Below are 19,557 nucleotides of genomic sequence, written 5' to 3'. Positions count from 1 at the left end.
TAGAGCAATTAAGAGTGATGATCCTCCTCAATTAAGGGGATTTAGCATACATTCCAAATCAAAATTAGTGGTTAGGTTAGCACAATTAGCATGAAATTAGCATGGAATTAGTACAATTAGCACGAAATTAGTATGAATGGGATGCAAAATTAGTGAAGGTTAGTGAAAAATTAGCAAAATCAAAAGAGAATTTAGGGGTTTTTGGGGTGAAATGACTCTATACACATCTAATTAAACCTAATTACACTACACAAAAATCAAATCCTACCTAATTAAAAGAAATCGGTAATCAAATTACTCTTATCTTTTGCAACCTCAACTCCACTAGCGTAGGCAACCCGTCCCCGACAGCGGCGCCAATGTTGGAGGCTCGCCATAGCATGGGCAATCTCCCACAAATCTATCAATCCGGAGAGAGAGAGAGCATGACCCGGCTAGGGCTTGGAGGCATCACACAAAGAATGTGCGAGAGCATCATCGGATGCAAAGATTGAGAGGATTCAAGAGCGTGCATCCTCCAATGCAATTAGAAATCATCCCAAACAACTAATGCTAATCGCACATCAAGCATCAATTCAAGCAATCATCTACACACATCAAGCAACGAAGTGAAACAAACTAATCTTGGAATCTCTCAAGCACAACTCTAATTACATGCATTGACGATTAAGCACACAGGATCGCATTCAAGTCGGCCACCCCAACCATGCCAATCATGGTGTCCAAATCAAGTCACACATAATCAAATTAAGCTCAAGGCTTCTTAAACCTACACACACACAAGCACACCATTAGAGGACAACTCTAATCCCTCAATCACGAGTACGCCCACTCCGCTTAATCGAGAGAGTTAGATAAGGACTCCACTAATCGGAGTAGCTTAGCATAAGTAAGAGTTAGATTAGAGAAGATCAACACTTCAAAACAATGAAGGAAAGTAGATAAACATGATCGACAACATAATGAAGACTAGATTAATTAAGAGAGAATTACACTAATTACATGTGATTAGCACTAGCCTTCTAAGCATGGGCATTAAGCTCAAAGGCTAGGCCATCAAGACCTCCTCTAGGGAGAGAGTTCTCAAAAGGACCACTCAAGAATGACCTCTCATTAAGCATAGGGCTCTTTTATAGTTTTGGGCCTCAAACCCTTCAACTATGGGATAAAGTGAGCTCTCTAGCCTAGACTCATACAACTTTGGAACTCCTAAATGAGAGCCCAAGCCCTATACAATGAAAAGTAAATATTGTGTACATCCATAGCATATCCACAACTTGGTGCATAATTGGTGCAACCGTTAGCCGCTGCTAACACCCTCATCTCCAAAGGCCGCTTCAAAGTGCTGGATAAAGGCCAAGACTTTGTCGCGGTAGCACCAAAGGTGCCATCATAGGTGAGAAAAGAGATAATCTTTCCTCCCTCTTTGAAATTCTTTAGCTTTTGGGACCTTTTCCAAGCATGGTAGGATTTGCGATGTCCTCTCCTCTTGCATTCTCTAGGAGAATAACCATTTCTTTCGTCAGAAAAGGAGGAAGGTGAAGAAGAAGAAGAAGGAGAAGAGGGTGACCTCTTTCCACCCTTTTTCTTCCTTTGTTTCCTCTCTTCCCTTTCGAAGTAATGAGGAGAAGGTCTATAGGCTAGGATGATCTTTTCCTCTTGGGAGGAGTTGGGGATCGTCGAGACCGCCGTCTTCGTGGAGCCACATCTTTACAGGAATTCAGGGATTTGCTTCTTGCTCGTTCATTAAATTCCTCCTCTTCTCTTTTTGGAGAGAGTCTTCTTTTGGGAATCCAAAAAGAGGCTTTCTAAGCTCTCTCTCTTCTTAGAGAGGAAGGAAAATCCCATAAGCACGAAGTTGTTGGGTAACTTCGGCTTGCAAAGCAAGGTTGCCATAGCTTGTTGCAACCTAGTAACAAGATAGTTAACAAACATTGCGGCATCATGAGTAGCACCTTCATGTGCAAAATCAAAGTTGTCAATATTCATTCTACTCTCTTGATTATTGTCAGCCATGCTAACTAAACTTATGTATAAAATACTTTGTGCTTTGGTATCCTCAAAAACCTTAGTTGCTACCCTCCTTTACCTTTGAAAATTAGTTCTCAAGCAGCAACACCCGTGGTTTAGAGACTGTTGATTCCAAAAAATAGTGGAGAGGGTCTAACATTGCTTGGTTGATTATGGTTCCTGTTGAGCTTGCTACTAGCTCAATAATGGTTAAGCCAAAGGAAAGCCCCGAGAGACTCCATTATTAAGACTATAGTTCCCAACTGTGTACCTCGAACTAAGTCCTTTTCAACCAAGAGAATAGATCCATGTCCCACTTACCCTATTGCAATGAACATGTCCAACCTTTCATGGACAACGTAAGGACCTCTCTTCTTAAGCAAGAAAAGAGAAACCAATAGCTCTGATATCAATGTAATGGAAAAGGCCCATGAATTTTGAGAATAACAGAATTAAGAGAACTGTAGTGAGCATTTTGATGAGACTACTTTGAGAAGATAGAGGGTGAACTTAATTAGCGATAGCAACATAACCATTATACTTAATTAACTTGGCATGAACAATACTTTGTAAGAGAGAGAATTAGAGAACTTGACAACAGTTGAGGACCGGATTTATGTGGAGCCGGCCCCCCTCCCCAAGGCTTTTGCATTATAGTTTGTCCCATAAAGAGAGACTTGATACAATACAAGCTTTGTGTTCCTAAAGACCTTGATGATGCAATGAAGATAGAGAGCTTCATGCACCACAATTATGCATGTAACTTAGCTAAAAGAAAGCATTAACTTGTCTCCGGCCTCAACCCTAAGACCTGAAACACCTTCGAAGATGGAGAGAGCTAGCAGGGAATGAGGATAGGGAAGAGGAAGAAGAAACATTTTTATGAGAAAGAAATAGTTCTTCACTTATCATCACTCTTCTTGCTTAGCATAGCATAATAACATAATTAAAAGGTATTCCTATTGGCTTCAAAAAAATTAAAAGGTATTCCTAATTCATAAAAATTAAAAGGTATCTCTAATTCAACAACAACAATAAAAATGATGCGCTAGTCTATAGAAGCAACAATGGGCGCAATGATGAAGCACGTAGATTTGCAGCAGTATCGGTTGGACATGAGAGGACGGATACAACAGTGTGTGTGTGTGTGCGTGTGTGTGTGTGTGTGTGTGTGTGTGTGTGAGAGAGAGAGAGAGAGAGAGAGAGAGAGAGAGAGAGAGAGAGAGCAAGGACATTTCAAAGAGAAGAAAACGCTAGAGGGAAAATAAAGGAGGAGAGAAACACAAATATACCAATGCAAAGTGGAACACCTCTTTGTATGGACACAAAAGGTCTTTTGACTTTCCACCTTCATATGACTTTTCATTTCCTAAAATCACCCTTCACATACGCACTTAAGATGTTTTGAAAGAATTTTTACTTTCCGAAATTGGGGAGGCCTAATAGCATAGTAATGAAGATAGAGAAGATGACAAACTTTAGCATTGGAGCATGGCTCTTGGTTGGAGTTGCATTCTGTAGCCAAGAGTGTTGGTGTAGGTTCTCAACTTCTCAACAAGATTGGAGAAGGAGATGAAGCTCTTGCACTTTGCACTTCACACAATGAGAGTGTGTGTGTGTGTGAAAGAGAGAGATAGAGAGTATACCCCTCAAGCAATCCCTCTACTTGCATGGTCAGCGTCCCAACCAAATGGTTGGTCAACCCCACTCTTCTAGCTCATTGGCTCTCTCAAGCCTAGCCAAACATAAGCCTTGATCACAACTAGCAATAGAGGTAGACTTTGGACAAGTTTCCTCCTTTTCCCTTTGCGAGAGAGGACTTGATAAGTGCTTAAACAATTAATTTAATAGCTAAAAGCTTATTGGACCCCTTTAGAGGCCAACAATAGGTTTTAGGCACCTTATGAGGGCAACATGGAGAGGAGCTTGACATGTGTCCTTGTTGCCTCTTTAGACTAAGCTTGCCTTGAGTGAGGGGGTGTGTGTGTTCTCTCTCATGATCCTACAAGTAGGGCTCACCCCCTCATATGTAGGGATCCTTCTTAACTTTTGGAACAACTTAAGCCCCTCTAGCACCTTAGGCACGAAGCACCTTAAGAACCTTAGTCCATCAAGCACGACAAAGCACCTCAAGCTTGGGCCGGGTTCCCACCGTACAACCCTAGCTTGCTTAAGGTTCTAGGTCTAAGGACTTTTAACACTAACCTTTGGAGGTCTTTAAAGCATTCCTATGTACCAAGAAAGGAAACTTGATAAACCAACGGAGCTTTAGGTGTCAGCATCCCAACCATTTGGTTGGTCTATTACTATCCTAGAGGTCACCATCCCATCCCCTGGAATGAAACTAACCCTAAGGTTTTTAAGCTCCATTAGTTAGCATTGCTCTTTGAAAGACCATCTCTCATTTGGACCCATTGACTTTGGCACCGTGTTGAGATAGATCCATAAGCACATATCTATATATCAACTCTTGTTCCCGTTTATTTTCCTACATTAAATGATTAGTTTAATATGAGAAAATCTTTTGGGTTAGTTAGATATTAGAATTTATAACACGTGTTATGTTTCTCATGACGTCAATACAACATTAGGATCATGTACATCGCTTAGCTTTAGATGAAAGAGTCAATGGCTTGGGGCTTTGCTGGATCGGGGGTGTTGCTAGATCTTCTTTTTTGTTACGCTCATCTACACAATTAGTGCGTCAGGGGGTTGAATGACCTACATGGCTAATGCATTGGGGATCTTGCCTTGGCTTTGCTTAAACACCAGGTGTGGCATCAAAGAGGCAAGTTGTCTAAACTGGTATGGTTGGTGTTGATTTCTTACCTTCTGCTGGTATTTGGAATTCTTTCAAAGCTGGGATTGAGTGAAAGTGGATGGATAGACCCATCGATTCCACACTTGGTATGGTGCTTCTACTTAGTTATTTATATTTTAAAGTTATGGTATACCAAGATTTTGTTATTGTATTAATTCATGGTTTTTCTGTTTAATTTAGGGGGGCATTTGAAGATTCTCTTTTGTCATTCTCTTGTGTCTTTATGCAATCTATTTCACCCTCCACTTTCTCTCTCTCTCTCTCTCTCTCTCTCTCTCTCTCTCTCTCTCTATTCCCGCAATGATGTGCACACATATATTCACCCTCCTCCACTTGGTCATTTTCTTGGCTATGCTTTCATTACATTTAGGGGTAGCACTAGTTGCTAGGTACCTCTGGATGCAGTTCGGCTCATGGCTTCATGCTAGGTCGGGTGTTGAGAACTCCTCCCCTATACAAATGCTTCCACAAGTTTGATGTATATTTAACTTGTGTAAAAGTGTAAATTGTACAATTCTCGCGGAGACCCTTGGAGAGGGGTATCTATGAAGAATCTACAACTAATGGCTTATAAATCCAAGTTGCAATGTAGAATGACATCATCAACTAAGTCACGTGGTGGTGACCTCATATATTACGTCGGGCTTAAGGTTCTAGTATATGAGAGGTTCCCATATACATAACATATATGATCATGAATGTGTGTTTATGTTTATAAGCATAAATGTGTGAGTGAGTGTGTATCACACACGCAAATGTGCATTTATGTGAGTATGTGTACACATCCATGTGCATTTATGTGAGCAATGCGTACACATCCATGTGCACATGTGGCCATTTGTGCGAGCACTCATGTGCATTTGTGTATGTGTGTACATTGCGATGTGCATTGGTAATTGTCACCGTGTGTGCATTCATGTGCACAATTGTGTGCATATGTGAGTGTGTGTGTATATTTGCTATGTGCATGGATGTTTTTATGCATCTATGCTTATATATGTACACACAATTGTGTGCATATGTGAATGTGTGTGTGTATATTTGCTATGTGCATGCATGTATGCTTCTATATGTCACACATTTGTGTGCATTTATTAGTGTATAGTGTGCATAAATTGTGTATATGTGTGCATTTGTGCGTTCTATGTGTTTGCATACATGTATGAAGGGAAAATGCTGTCACATTGGGAAGCATAAGGCGCCAACAACAAGCACAGACATGCAAAAGCACACAAAGGAGATCCATGAGTGACCTGCAAGAACACACAAAGGATATTCAAGAGTGATATGCTCATAAGTGCGCACACACAAATTCTTTCACTCACACACACACTCCCACACAAACACCATTTGCAAATTTTAACTTGAAAATGGCAAAAAGAGTAAGGTAGGAGAGAAATGGGAGCCTAGATAGGAGAAGAGTGTATGTGGGTGGATGGAAGGGATGAGGTTCACAAGTGATAAATGTAGTATAAGAAAACCCACGAGCCCAAATCATCAATCACGTTTGAATGGATGTTTGTATGGCCATCATTACCCCCCCAATAGCTACATTGAAAATTGTGCATATCATCTATACACGTGCCAAAACAAACGTCAATACCAATGTTGAATGTCAATATCTTTAGTCGCTCCTCTCTTGTTACACAATATATTCTCATAATCATCAAGTTATTTTCAATAATGACTAGTAATCTTCCCTCACATGCCTTCTTGCCTTCCACTATTACCTCTGTTACCAGTCATGTTCATGATCGATGTGTCTCATTTTGCACGCTTTAAAAACTATTATTTGTGCCTACTTGTAGTACTCAACATTCACAATGATGATGCATTTGGTAATGGGGATGCCCTTTGCATACAAGGTTAACATATTTTTTAGTAATCGTACAAATGGAGATCCTAGCAACTCACAACACATCTCTGGATTCTTAACGAGGAGTAACATTTGTCCTCTACTTTCAAGAATTGAAACCACATTTTATCATTACATCTCCCTACCCCATGGTTGTTAGAATCGTAGTGCATATCTACTGCACTACGCCTGCTACTACTGGGAAGACAAAAAAGAAAATATAATACATTGGAATATTCCATGTTCCTTTGCTTTCCATTTCCTCAGCCTACTGCTTGTGTTTCCCTCCCCCGAATGCGCCCCCACCCCCCCTCCCTGCCCTCCTCTTGCTCTTGTCTCTGCACCCCTTCTTGTCCCGCCCCTACCTTGCGAAGATGGCGACAAAGGCGCTCTACAGGGCTGAGCAGAACCTTCCGTCGTTCTGCCCCTACCTTGCAGACATCTAGACAAAGAGGGGGACTTGCCTCGTGCGCACGGAAATGCCATGAGACGAAGGAGGCTAAGCCTCTGTTCTCGCGAGCTCTGCTGAGGTAGCCTAATCTAAGCTACATCAGTAAGCTCCAGCCCTCACGAGAGAGGATTCTCTCCTCTCAGAGGCCGCACATCTCTGTGACAGCAAAGAGAGAGAGAGAGAGAGAGAGAGAGAGAGAGAGAGAGAGAGAGAGAGAGAGAGAGAGACGCCTGCAATGCCTTGCATACAGATGAAAAAGGCAAGTAAGGCACATGGCCTCCCCTCCCCTTTTCCTTTGGGTTGGAAACCCTTCCTCTTTCCTTCTCAAAGTAATACCATCATTTTTCGAATTTTCTCCGGCTGGTACCCCATACTACTGGCTCCTTCTAAAAGAAACCCAAATATTTTGGGGATACTTTTCGAGATTCCCTTTCCCCCTCCCCTCAGCCTTGCACCCTGAGCGCCATCATCCCCCCAAGGCCGATAACCGACCGCTGTCCTGCAAGGTGTCACATGGCCTGTCTGTTTTCCCAAGCTCCACCTCTAGCTGGGTGCCCGCCCCTGGGTGCCCGCCCCCTCAGCCCTCGCATATGCCTACAACTGGTTGCAGCGAGAGAGGCCTCTTGGATGGCAGCCATAGCAGACTTGGGCAGCTGAGCTCCCTCCCCCCCCCAGAACGCTACCTGCTCGGACTGCAACAACGACAAAAGCATATACGTTTCTAGCACTGCACACACACACACACACACACACAAACTCGTCTACCTGCGTTGTCGCTACTCTGCAGACCGAAGATAAGCAATCATAGGTCTATGAGAGAGAGAGAGAGAGAGAGAGAGAGAGAGAGAGAGAGGCGGTGGCCTGCACATGCCCCCGACTGGAAGTCGCTAGAGAGAGAGAGAGAGAGAGAGAGAGAGAGAGAGAGAGAAGGTTCCTGCCACCAGAAAGCATGAGAGGGCGGTTAGCTCACGTACGCCCACATGGCCCCACCCCCCTTGCCACGTGCAGTGCATCCCTCGCTCGTCGCTACTCCTTCACCAAAAGGGTGAGCATCCCCGTCAGATTCCACCTCTCCCACTGCTTTTTGATAATCGGGCAGACATACTAGTTGTTGCCCTCTCTTGCAAGTTGTTTGAAAAAAATTACTTAGCATTGTTTTGACCAAAGGTTTGAGAATTATTGAACAATTCATTTGTGTCGTTGGATTACCGGTCGGGTGCCTGTGAGTTGTCGGATCAAATCGAACTTGGCTACTATATACTGCTCTTCTGCATTAGCTGTTTTTGAAGGTTGGCACTCTCTGCCATGGATTCTTGAACGCTGCAGCGCGCGTTTTCCCAAGCTCTTCAGGATTCCTCTCTCGCCTCATTTCTGCAGCGGCCTTCAAGGATCTCTTATATGTACAGTTTTGCGTTTCTGCGATCTGCAAATCTAGTCTCTCTTCTGAGTCAGCTATATAACTCCTCTGATATTTGTGTTTGTAGGGTTTCCTGCATCTCCGTTTGTAGCTATTGGTCCTGGATTTCTCTTGCGCTGTAGGAACTGTGAGCTTAATCTGTGTATTCTCCGGATCTGAATCACATCGCCAGTTCTGCTGCTTTTACTGGAGGAATAAGTTGCTCTTTGAGAATCTCTCACGCAATGTTGACCAAATTCGAGACCAAAAGCAACAGGGTCAAGGGGCTCAGCTTCCACCCTCGCAGACCCTGGATCTTGGCCAGCCTTCACAGTGGAGTCATTCAGCTATGGGATTACCGAATGGGAACCCTGATTGACAGATTTGATGAGCATGAAGGGCCTGTCCGTGGAGTGCATTTTCATAAATCGCAGCCTCTTTTTGTTTCTGGAGGTAAGGGAGTACACATTTAGCATGCATTTCAGCACTATTGTTTGGCTTTTAGTCCATCCGATTAGTCTCTGAGGGACTGAAGGCTGCCCCCAATGTACGCATATCGATATTAATATCAAATCAATGTGTATGTATGTGGAAAGTGATGCATGATCTGGACCGGTACTAGTGCACCTGCATGCCGCTAAATGCATGTGCTGTATTTTTTTTCTTTTTTCTCACATCCTTCCTGTCCATTTGATTTACGTCAGTGTCCTTATAACCCTTTTCAATTCATTCGATCTTTTTTCTCTGCTAAAGGGGACGATTACAAGATTAAGGTTTGGAATTACAAGCTCAGAAGGTGCTTGTTTACTCTTCTTGGCCATCTGGATTACATTCGCACGGTGCAATTTCATCAAGAGTACCCGTGGATTGTCAGTGCAAGTGATGACCAGACTATTCGGATCTGGAATTGGCAGTCTCGTACTTGTATCTCAGTCCTCACAGGTCACAATCATTATGTCATGTGTGCATCTTTCCATGTCAAGGAAGACTATGTTGTATCAGCTTCTCTTGATCAGACTGTCAGGGTCTGGGATATTGGAGCTCTAAGGAAGAAAACAGTTGCACCAGCTGAAGATATTTTGAGATTGACACAGATGAATACTGATCTTTTTGGTGGTGGAGATGCAGTGGTTAAGTATGTACTTGAAGGTCATGACCGAGGTGTTAATTGGGCTGCCTTTCATCCAACACTGCCATTAATTGTCTCTGGTGCAGATGATCGACAGGTCAAGCTTTGGAGAATGAATGGTAAGACGGTAACAAAGTACCTTTACATTTTTTGCCAGTTAATGAATCGAAAAAGAGAGGCCATGCATGGTTCATGATTGTCTTTTTAAATTCCTTCGCACGTCTCTTAGGCATTTCCATTAGTACTGTCAAAGGGTCTAACAGTGTTGAATTTGAAGGAAATAGAGGACAGTTGCCTCAAAATGTCTCTTGCAAGCAAGTAGTAGACACTATCAAGAGGCAAAGAAGTTGCATGAAAACAAAAGTTGTGAAAGCTACACAAGTCACGTTAAATGGAAGATCATTGTTTGTACTTGAAGTGAACCTCAACAAACAAAAGGACTGATAAAATACAATTCTGTGACATTCTCAGGCTGCAAGTGAGAACTTCTAAATTTTGGACATGTGGTAGCCTTGAGCAGTCATTGTGGGTCCTTGATACTGTTTTCTGATTATTACTTCACATTGAATTCTTGTGTGTTGTTATCCAGATACCAAGGCTTGGGAAGTGGATACATTACGGGGTCATATAAACAATGTTTCTTGTGTTATGTTTCATGCTCGACAAGACATCATTGTATCTAATTCTGAAGACAAAAGCATTCGCGTCTGGGACATGTCAAAGCGAACTGGTGTTCAAACATTTCGCAGGGAGCATGACAGATTCTGGATACTTGCTGCTCACCCTGATATGAATCTTTTGGCTGCTGGACATGATAGTGGGATGATTGTATTTAAGCTTGAGAGAGAAAGGCCAGCCCATACAGTGTATGGTGGTGTTCTTTTTTATGTAAAAGAACGTCACCTTCGTAGTTATGATCTGGCTTCTGCAAGAGAGACTTCTTCAATAGCAATCAGAAGGCCCAATGCAACAGGTATGAATCAGGGTCCTAGATCGATGAGCTACAATCCTGCTGAGAATGCTGTTTTGATAAGCTCTGATGTTGATGGTGGCTCTTATGAGCTATATGTTCTACCGAAAGATGCATCTGGACGGGACAATCAAGAACCAAAGAGGGGTCTTGGGGTGTCTGCAGTATTTGTAGCCCGGAATAGGTTTGCCAGCATTGACAGGGTTGGCAATCAAATAGTTTTAAGGAACCTAAAGAACGAGACAACAAAGAAGTGTCCTTTACCGATGCCATCAATAGATGCTCTTTTCTATGCTGGTACAGGTAACTTGCTGTGCCGGTCTGAAGACCGAATCATTCTCTTTGATGTGCAACAGAAAACAATCTTGGGTGAAATCCAGACACCATTTGTCAAGTATGTGGTATGGTCAACTGATATGGAAAACATAGCCTTACTAAGCAAACATTCTATCATAATTGCTACCAAGAAGCTTGAGCATAAGTGCACTTTGCATGAAACCATTCGTGTAAAGAGTGGTGCATGGGATGAGACTAATCTGGGTGTTTTCATCTATGCAACTCTTAATCACATCAAGTACTGTCTCCCTAATGGAGACAGTGGCATTATCAGAACCTTGGATGTCCCTGTTTACATAGTGAAAGTTTCTGGAAGTGTTTTGTACTGCTTAGATCGTGATGGAAAGATCCGCACTTTGCAAATTGACTCATCTGAGTATGTGTTCAAGCTTGCTTTAATAAGGAAGAAGTTTGATGAGGTTATCCAGATGATTAAGAGCTCACAGCTCTGTGGACAGGCTATCATTGCCTATCTTCAACAGAAGGGGTATCCAGAGATTGCATTACATTTTGTGAAGGATGAGAGGACCCGTTTTAACCTGGCTATTGAGTCTGGCAATATAGCAATCGCGGTACCTTCTGCAAAGGAGATTGATGAGAAGGATCATTGGTACAGATTGGGCATTGAGGCTTTGAGGCAGGGTAATCATGAAATTGTGGAGTACAGCTACCAAAAAACCAAAAACTTTGAAAGGCTGTCTTTTCTTTACTTGATAACTGGCAACCTGGAGAAACTGAAGATGATGCTTAAAATTGCTGAGATGAGAAATGACATTATGGGTCGCTACCACAACAGTCTTTATCTAGGTGATGTACAGGAAAGGGTGAAGATATTAGAAGAATCAGGCCAATTAGCACTTGCATATGCTACTGCTGCAACTCATGGGCTGGAAGACATAGCAGCTCGTCTGGCAGAGGAGTTGGGCGACAGAGTTCCTGCACTTCCTGAGAAGGCGGAACTGTTGTGGCCTCCGCAGCCTGTTGTACGTGATGGGAACTGGCCTCTGCTTTTGGTGACTAAAGGTCTTTTTGAAGGTGCATTCAATGATTCTGGAGCCATTGGAGAGGACGAAGGTGAAATTGATGCTCGAGCCTGGGGTGAGGAGGTGGAGATTGCTGATGTTGCAGATGTGGAAAATGGAGATGCTGTCATGGCAGAAGAAGAGGAAGCCAGAGGAGGTGACAACGAATTTGATGGAGGGTGGGAAATGGAGGACCTGGAGCTTCCTACTGACTTGGGCACCACTGAGAGCCTACCATCTGCAACAGCAGCTGTTTTTGTTGCACCATCTCCAGGTGTGCCTGTCAGCCAAGGCTGGACAAACAGGTCATCTCTAGCAGGAGAGCACGTGGCTGCTGGAGCATTCGACACTGCAATGCGCCTACTGAATAGGCAGTTAGGTGTCAAGCACTTTGCACCTTTGAGGCCCCTGTTTGAAGACCTACACATGGCCAGCCACACCTTCTTGCCCTCATTTACATCAGTCCCTGTTATTCCTTTGGCTCTAGAAAAAAGTGGGACTGAATCCTCTGGTCCCAATGCAAGAAGTCCCCCAGCCTTGATTTACAAGCTTTCTTCACTGGAAGAGAAATTGAAGACTGCATACAAAGCCACTACTGAGGGTAAATTCATGGATGCATTGAAGCTGTTTTTAAGTATACTCCACATGATCCCTCTTGTGGTTGTCGACAACAGAAAGGAAGTTGACGAGGTCAAGGAGCTGGTAGGTATTTGCAAGGAGTATGTCCTCGCCCTCCGGATCGAACTGAAGAGGAAGGAGACCAAGGATGATGTTGTTCGACAGCAGGAGCTTGCTGCCTACTTTACCCACTGCAATCTTCAGAATGTGCATGTGAAGTTGAGCTTGCAATCAGCTATGGCTTTAACTTTCAAAGGGAAGAATTTCAACACCGCAAGTACATTTTGCAGACGTCTTCTGGAGCTTAACCCCACTGCACAGGCTGCTGCAAAGGCACGCCAGGTACTGGCTGCTTGTGAGAAGAATGCTCGTGATGAAACCCAGCTCAACTATGATCCGAGAAATCCTTTTACTGTTTGTGGAGCTACCTTCACTCCCATTTACAAAGGAAGCAGAGATGTTTCTTGTCCGTACTGTGGAGCCCGCTTTGTTCCGGACATTGCAGGTAGCATCTGCAATATCTGCGAGCTATCTGTGGTCGGTGCAGATGCCTCTGGGTTGTTATGCTCAATGTCGCAGGTGAGATGATGTGTTTTGATGGTCCCCAGCAACTTCAAAGCCATCTATTTTGGGCTCTGGCCAATTAAGTCTTCTTATTGCATGTTGAATTCTAGATTGGAAAGTCTCGGAGGGCCTTATTTGTGCTGGCCTCTCTATATCAATGCCTTTCAATGTTATGCTCTTCAGTCTTTTGACAATTTTTCTTGTAGCTCTGCTCGCTCTTGCATACTTTCAGGATAAAGTTGAGACCGCCCTTTATTGGGCTAGTACTAGTTATTTTGTTGGCAAACGGAGAATCACTTTGTTTATAAGGGTTGGGCTTTGGGCTCAGTTACTTGTGACAATTGCACGCATTGTTGGTGGCAATGAAGAGTTTTTGTTGTCGGGCTTTGTTGAGTTTCCTACTATTGCAATCGACTGTGCTTATTGCTTTATGAATCTTTGTGGTTTGTTTCACAATGATTAAGAAGAAACAAAGGCAGTAGGTAGAGCTTGTAAGTTAGTTTTTGTCTATGTGGGACTTGATCACTAGTAATACATGGCTGTTACAAATTGGTGAATTAAGGTACCCTGGTTTGGTTTTGATTGTCGAGATAGTTAAGTTTGTTACTTGTAGAATGCTGAAAATTTAGCATTTCACAAGGGAAACAAGAAAAAGGAGGTATGGGAGTAGGAATTCAAAGGGATGGTCTTCAGAGCATCCTAATCTGGAAAAAGTTCAATGTTTAGACCGAACTGGCTTAGGGAACCTTGGGTAATCGGTAACTAGAAGAGTTTTTGTAGGTCTAGAATCACCCCACCATGGTAAGGCATGTGAGTGCTCAAATTTGCAAAATGCTCGTTTTAGAACATGGCCCATTTTCTTGTCATCTCAGATGGTAGTGTTGATCTCATGGAGGCAGTCGTCCGACCCTCAGTGTGTCGTGTTCACGAGGAAAAAGAATGCAGTGTTGAATGGAATGAGGCCTCTTAAGCCAATTTAGAGAGAGAGAGAGAGCGAGAGAGAGCGTCAGCTGATACGAAGTCCCTTGCACTAGCTCACCCTTTGAGATCGGTGTGGAATAAAAACCCATATGCTGCACCAATGTATCTACAAGAAATAAAGGGAAGGGGAAGGCACTTGAGAAAAAATCAACTCAACAAAAAAGAGAGCCTACTTGCTTCACGTCCAAGCATATGACTATAGAAACCATGAAGTACAATAGAAACAAGGACTAGGATGCAAAATGATACAAAGAAAAAACACAATTCCATGATAAAAGAAATCTTATTTAGAGACCAAGAATAAAAAGGCAAAAAAAACAGGACACAAACAATGAAGCAACATCAATGGCGATCGACGAGATATGGGAAGGCTCCAACGTTGAGGCTAAGGAAAACCAAAAAAATAAAAAAGGAAAGCAATAAATTTCTGAATTGGAAGCTAACAAATATGATCAACAATGCAAGGCTAACTTGTGAAGGGTATAGGAAAATTTCAAAAGTTTATGACAATAAAAATGTGAGTCCAATGAATGAGATACTAGACCATTACAAACGCTACACAATTCAGGACAATTGAATTTTGCAAAAAAATGCCAAAACGGACACCTTCTACACAAGAAATCCTATGTTGATCATGAAATGTCAAAGCACGAAAATTTTGGCAAATCCTTGAGAAGTGCCTAAAAAGGTTTCAATAGCTATTGGTTTGATGGAAGAAGAAGAATCATTGCTCATCAAGACCTTAAAGAAAACATCAAAAACATCGAGACATCTTTGCTGAAGGGTGTAGACCTTGAAATCTATCAACACATAATACCTTTTTTCTTTTTTTCCCATACTCACAATTGTGAGTTGAGAGAATTTATATTAACCCGATAAGAGTACAACAGCCCTCAAGCACAACATGTGCCTTGAGGGGAATAGGGTTCCATTAGAGACTTGCACACATAAAACCTACCAGATGAGTAACTCCTATCCTCTTGGCTGTTCTAAACAACACAAAGGATGCATCTATCCTTCATCTTTGTCTGCTACCCCTCTTCTTGCTCCTACCATGTGAATGAGTTCAATGCTTGATCTAACGATATCATCAAAGAGAGCTACGTCTAGTTTGCCCTCAAAGACTCAAAGGTTCCTGGACTTCCATACTTGGTTCAGGTAGTAGAATCTGATAATTTGAGTGCATATCATACCGGCATGGCTTTGGATACCACACCCTCCCAAGATCAGGTCATTTGATAATTTGAGTGCATATCATACTAGCTGCTTTGGATACCATGACTGACTTGCAGCCTGAGCAAGTGCCTGAGCCGAAACCTCTAGCTTGCGTCTTAACCCTAGTGGAAAAAGCTTCTCAAAGCACCTTTCAAATGAATACCTTTATGTAGTCCGGCCCTTTAGTCTCCCAGATGGTAGCAACGCTCTTTTGCCAGCCTTCTTCTGCCCAATTTCTCTTTTAGATTCTGTTGAGTGGGACAAACCAATCAATTTTGTACACCAACACATTATATGTACTCGAGGTTTTGGGAAGCGAGAACACTTTGTCTTTCGGCCTGTAATGGAAATGGCCTATGAACTTTGAGAATAGCAGAATTAAGAGAATTAGAGAGCATTTTTGTCAGATCAGTTTGAGAACATAGAGGGTGAACTTAATTGATGGTAGCAACATAAACATAGTACTTAATTAACTTGGCATGAACAATACTTTTGCAAGAGAGAGAGAGTATTAGAGAACATGACAATAGTTGAGGACCGGATCTACTTAGAGCCGGTCCCCCCCTCCCCCTCCAAAAGGCGTTTGTATTATAGATTCTCCCATCAAGAGAGACTTGGTACAATGCAATCTTTGTGTTCCTTGTGACCTTGGTGATGCTATGAAGATGAAAAGCTTCATGCATCATGAGCATAACATAAACTTTGCAAAAAGCATTAACTATTCCAAGCCTCAGTCCCAAGGCCTCAAACACCTTCGAAGGTGGAGAGAGCTCAGAATGAGGGTAGGAAAGAGGAAGAAGAATCATTCATAGGAGAAAGAACTAGTTCCTCACTTATCATCACTCTTCTTGCTTAGCATAGCATAATAGCATAGTCATGAAGATGAAGAAGATGTCAAGCTTAAGCATTGAAGCATGGCTCTTGGTTGGATTTGCATTTCATAGCCAAGATTGTTGGTGTAGGCTCTCAACTTCTCCACAAGCTTGGAGAAGGAGATGGAGCTCTTGCACTTTGCACCTCACATAATGAGAGAATATGTGTGTGTGTGTGTGTGTGTGTGTGTGAGGGGGGGGGGAGAGTATACCCGTTCCCCTCTCAAGCTTGATCCACCTCTCTCTCTCTCTCTCTCTCTCTCTCTCTCTCTCTCTCTCTCGTATTATTTAATTATATCATTTGGACATGTGTCCTCTTTTTCCTCTTTGAGAGAAAGAACTTAATTATTTATTTTAATGCATCTAAATTCTCATTGGACCCCTTTAAAGCCTATCCAAAAGGATTCAAGCACATCATGAGAGCCACATGTGGAGGATTTTGACATGTGTCTTTTATGCTTCTTAAGTCATTTGGTTTGAATTGAACACTTCAAGCACTTAGTCAAATAAGCATAAACTCCTGTCATTCCAGAGATGCGAAAGCTTATAGATTCTGTTATTGCTTACTTGCCGTGCAACTTAAGGGTCTAAGGACCCCCTTCCAAGTTTGGAGAGCCATGGGGACCAATTGCAAGAGGAATCCTTGAAGTACTTGAAATTATCTCCCATTCTAAAGTTGAGGCCGCTTTGTTATACTTTTGTGCTAGTTCCCTTGTGCAGCCACCAAGCTTGAGGGATGTCCAACAAGGTGCAAGAATCTTGTCCGGCACCGTGGAAATCTTCCATATGCCCCCTCTTGAGGCAAGCTTTGCGTTGTCCAACATATCCCAGGCCATAATAGCCCACTCCTGTTTCTGGTTCGTCAGATAAACCACGAGTTTGGCACACAAAGCTTTTGCATGTACCATATGGTCAGTAATCTCGATACCACCCTAATTCTTAAATCTTGCTATCCATTCCCATCTCCCCCACTGGTACAGGGTTCTGGCTTTCATGCTACTTTTCCATAAAAACCACTTGATAGGCTTCAAGAATTCTTTCCAATTGGATTTTCTCATTTTAAGCAACGATGATACAAATGAAATGAACGGCAATCATGAAAGCATTGATCACTGTGATTCTACTATGGAAGGGGAGGAGCACAAACTTGCATCTTCTCAATTTGTTGTTGACTTTAGCCAAGATCCAGTCAGCTCTCTACTTATCTGTGATGCCCACTCCGAGTGGAGCACCAAGGTGCTTGAATACAATGCCCTTGCCTATTACCTCTCCAGACCATTCCGCGACGTTGAAGGTGTTGCTTTCTGAGAGAGATATCAGTCTTGATTTCTCAATACTGCACATTGAGCCGGAGAAAGTGACAAAAAGTTGGACAATCTAAAGGGCTATTCGTAACGTCTCTGAATCGGCTTTGGGGAAAAGCAAAGAGTCATTTGCAAATAGCTTTGCCAGTAGTTGCTGTCCTTCAAGAAGTGAAAGACCTTGAATTTCCCCTTTCGTCACACTGTCCTCAAGCGCAGTCACCAACGGGTGAGAGCCAACAACAAAAAGCAGCGGGGCAAGGGGACAACCTTGCTTGATCGAGCACTTGACCTCAAACCCTCCCACTATCTTGTTTTTAATGAGGAGCTCAGAGTAACTTCCTTCGCCCAACATTCGGACAATTGCACACACTCTAGGTCCAAAGCCCAGAGCCTTCATGAACTGCCACAATGTAAGACCATGAGATCCTATCGTAAGCCTTATCCAGATCAAGCTGGAGGAGGATACATTCTTGCTTGGTGAAAGAAGCATATTCAATACCAACCATGGCAGCCAAGATGTCATCATAGATTGACCTACCTTTTATGAACCCACGCTGGTAGGTGTGATGATTCTATTCAAGGTTGGAGCCATCCTTAGAGCAATCACTTTAGCAATGATCTTATACACAATTGTCATCATAAAGATAGACTGCCAGTGCTTCAGTAAAGAGCAACAACCAACTTGGGGATAGGTTTGATCAACCCTCTTTTCAGGCTGGCATCCAAATGCCCCTCGAGTAGAGCCCTTTGGCTAGTTGTGCTATCGAGATTTTGATATCCTCCCAGAATTCTAAGATAAATTCGACAGTTATCCCAACCCACCCAGGGGACTTTTCTTTCCCCATAGCCTGAAGGTAGTCTAGAATTCATCGACATCGATAGGCCTCTCCAATGCTTTTTGCTTTAGTAGGTCACAATTGATCCCAGAACTCTAAGATAAATTCGGTAGTTATCCCATCCCACCCATGGGACTTTTCTTTCTCCATAGCCTGTAAGGCACTCCAACATTCATCGACATCAATAGCCCTTTCCAATGCTTTTCCTTTAGTAGGTAGTAGGTCACAATTGATCGTAGTATGAACAACATGATATTTACCTGTGACAAATATACCTGGAAACTAGCTCCCCTTCTATCATAAGGAAGAGTCTCAAATCGTGCTTTTAGCAAAAATAAATAAATGAAGATAAAACATTAATCGCAAACATTAATCCCCAGGTCATGGTACTTACCGGCCATCAAAGATGTCTATTTCAAAACCTTTGTCAGACATGAAGCGATGGGCGTGAAAATCATAGCTTCACCTTGTTGGTGATGGCAGGTAATCGGAAACCTTGCGTCCCTTGATACCATTGGTACATTGAAGCCATATTATCAATGAATTGTCTTTGCAAATTATTCAGTTTGCAAAGATTTAAAAATCTTCCGTTGCCCATGCACTCTTGAGCCGAAGCCGCGAGGTTCTTAGTATGGAACTCGGGACATTTAGATTTTTTTAAATTTTTCCGAGGTTGCAGAAATTCTGCAAGAGCGTGCCTTGACGGTCGTGTCGAAGCACGGAAGAAGAGGATGGGGGGCCGGCTGTGGGCACCCCTCCTTAATCCTAATAATCAAGGGCTCTACCCTACCGTGGGCGGCCAAGGTGAGAACACCAAAAAAAAAAAAAGAAAAAAACTCAAAAATACCTACCTGCCTGCGTAGCGATGGCAGCCTCGTGCCCGTCAGCAGAACTAGGCCTGGGGCGAATTGGGTTGCTCAACATGGAGCCCCATAGTGATGAAAATTGCCGCACACAGCCCCGCGATGACGTCGACACCCACATCTTGGGTTTTGGTGCAGGTCTGCCGGTGGCCTCCCTCCTCGCAAGCACCGTTTTCCACCAAACTCATCTCCCTTCGAGTCTGCAGGGGCTGCATCCCGCGAACACCTCGATTTCGAGAGGGAGAAAGAACACTTCAATTCCGAGAGAAAGAAAGAACGTGAATTCCAGAGCTTCGATCTTGCCTATTGCTCGT

At 43.0% G+C, this 19,557-nt stretch overlaps 1 protein-coding gene and 1 pseudogene across 1 annotated transcript; both read left to right on the top strand.

Moving 5' to 3' along the window:
• Positions 1–7,603: 7,603 nt before the first annotated feature.
• On the top strand, positions 7,604–13,366 carry LOC147449165 (coatomer subunit alpha-1-like). The gene is made up of 4 exons (XM_086521723.1): positions 7,604–8,537; positions 8,622–8,986; positions 9,287–9,781; positions 10,252–13,366. Exons 2-4 carry the CDS (start codon positions 8,779–8,781, stop codon positions 13,194–13,196), a joined length of 3,648 nt encoding a protein of 1,215 aa, XP_086377849.1. The 5' UTR covers positions 7,604–8,537; positions 8,622–8,778; the 3' UTR covers positions 13,197–13,366.
• Positions 13,367–18,755: 5,389 nt separating this feature from the next.
• LOC147449164 (uncharacterized) lies at positions 18,756–19,316 on the top strand (annotated as a pseudogene).
• Positions 19,317–19,557: the final 241 nt, after the last annotated feature.

The sequence above is a fragment of the Adiantum capillus-veneris genome, chromosome 10 (genome assembly GCF_014529385.1).
Source record: "Adiantum capillus-veneris isolate H3 chromosome 10, ASM1452938v2, whole genome shotgun sequence".
NCBI classification, from domain to species: Eukaryota; Viridiplantae; Streptophyta; class Polypodiopsida; order Polypodiales; family Pteridaceae; genus Adiantum; species Adiantum capillus-veneris.
Note: the sequence above shows the minus strand (reverse complement) of the source record. Positions and strands in the feature narration are given on the sequence as shown.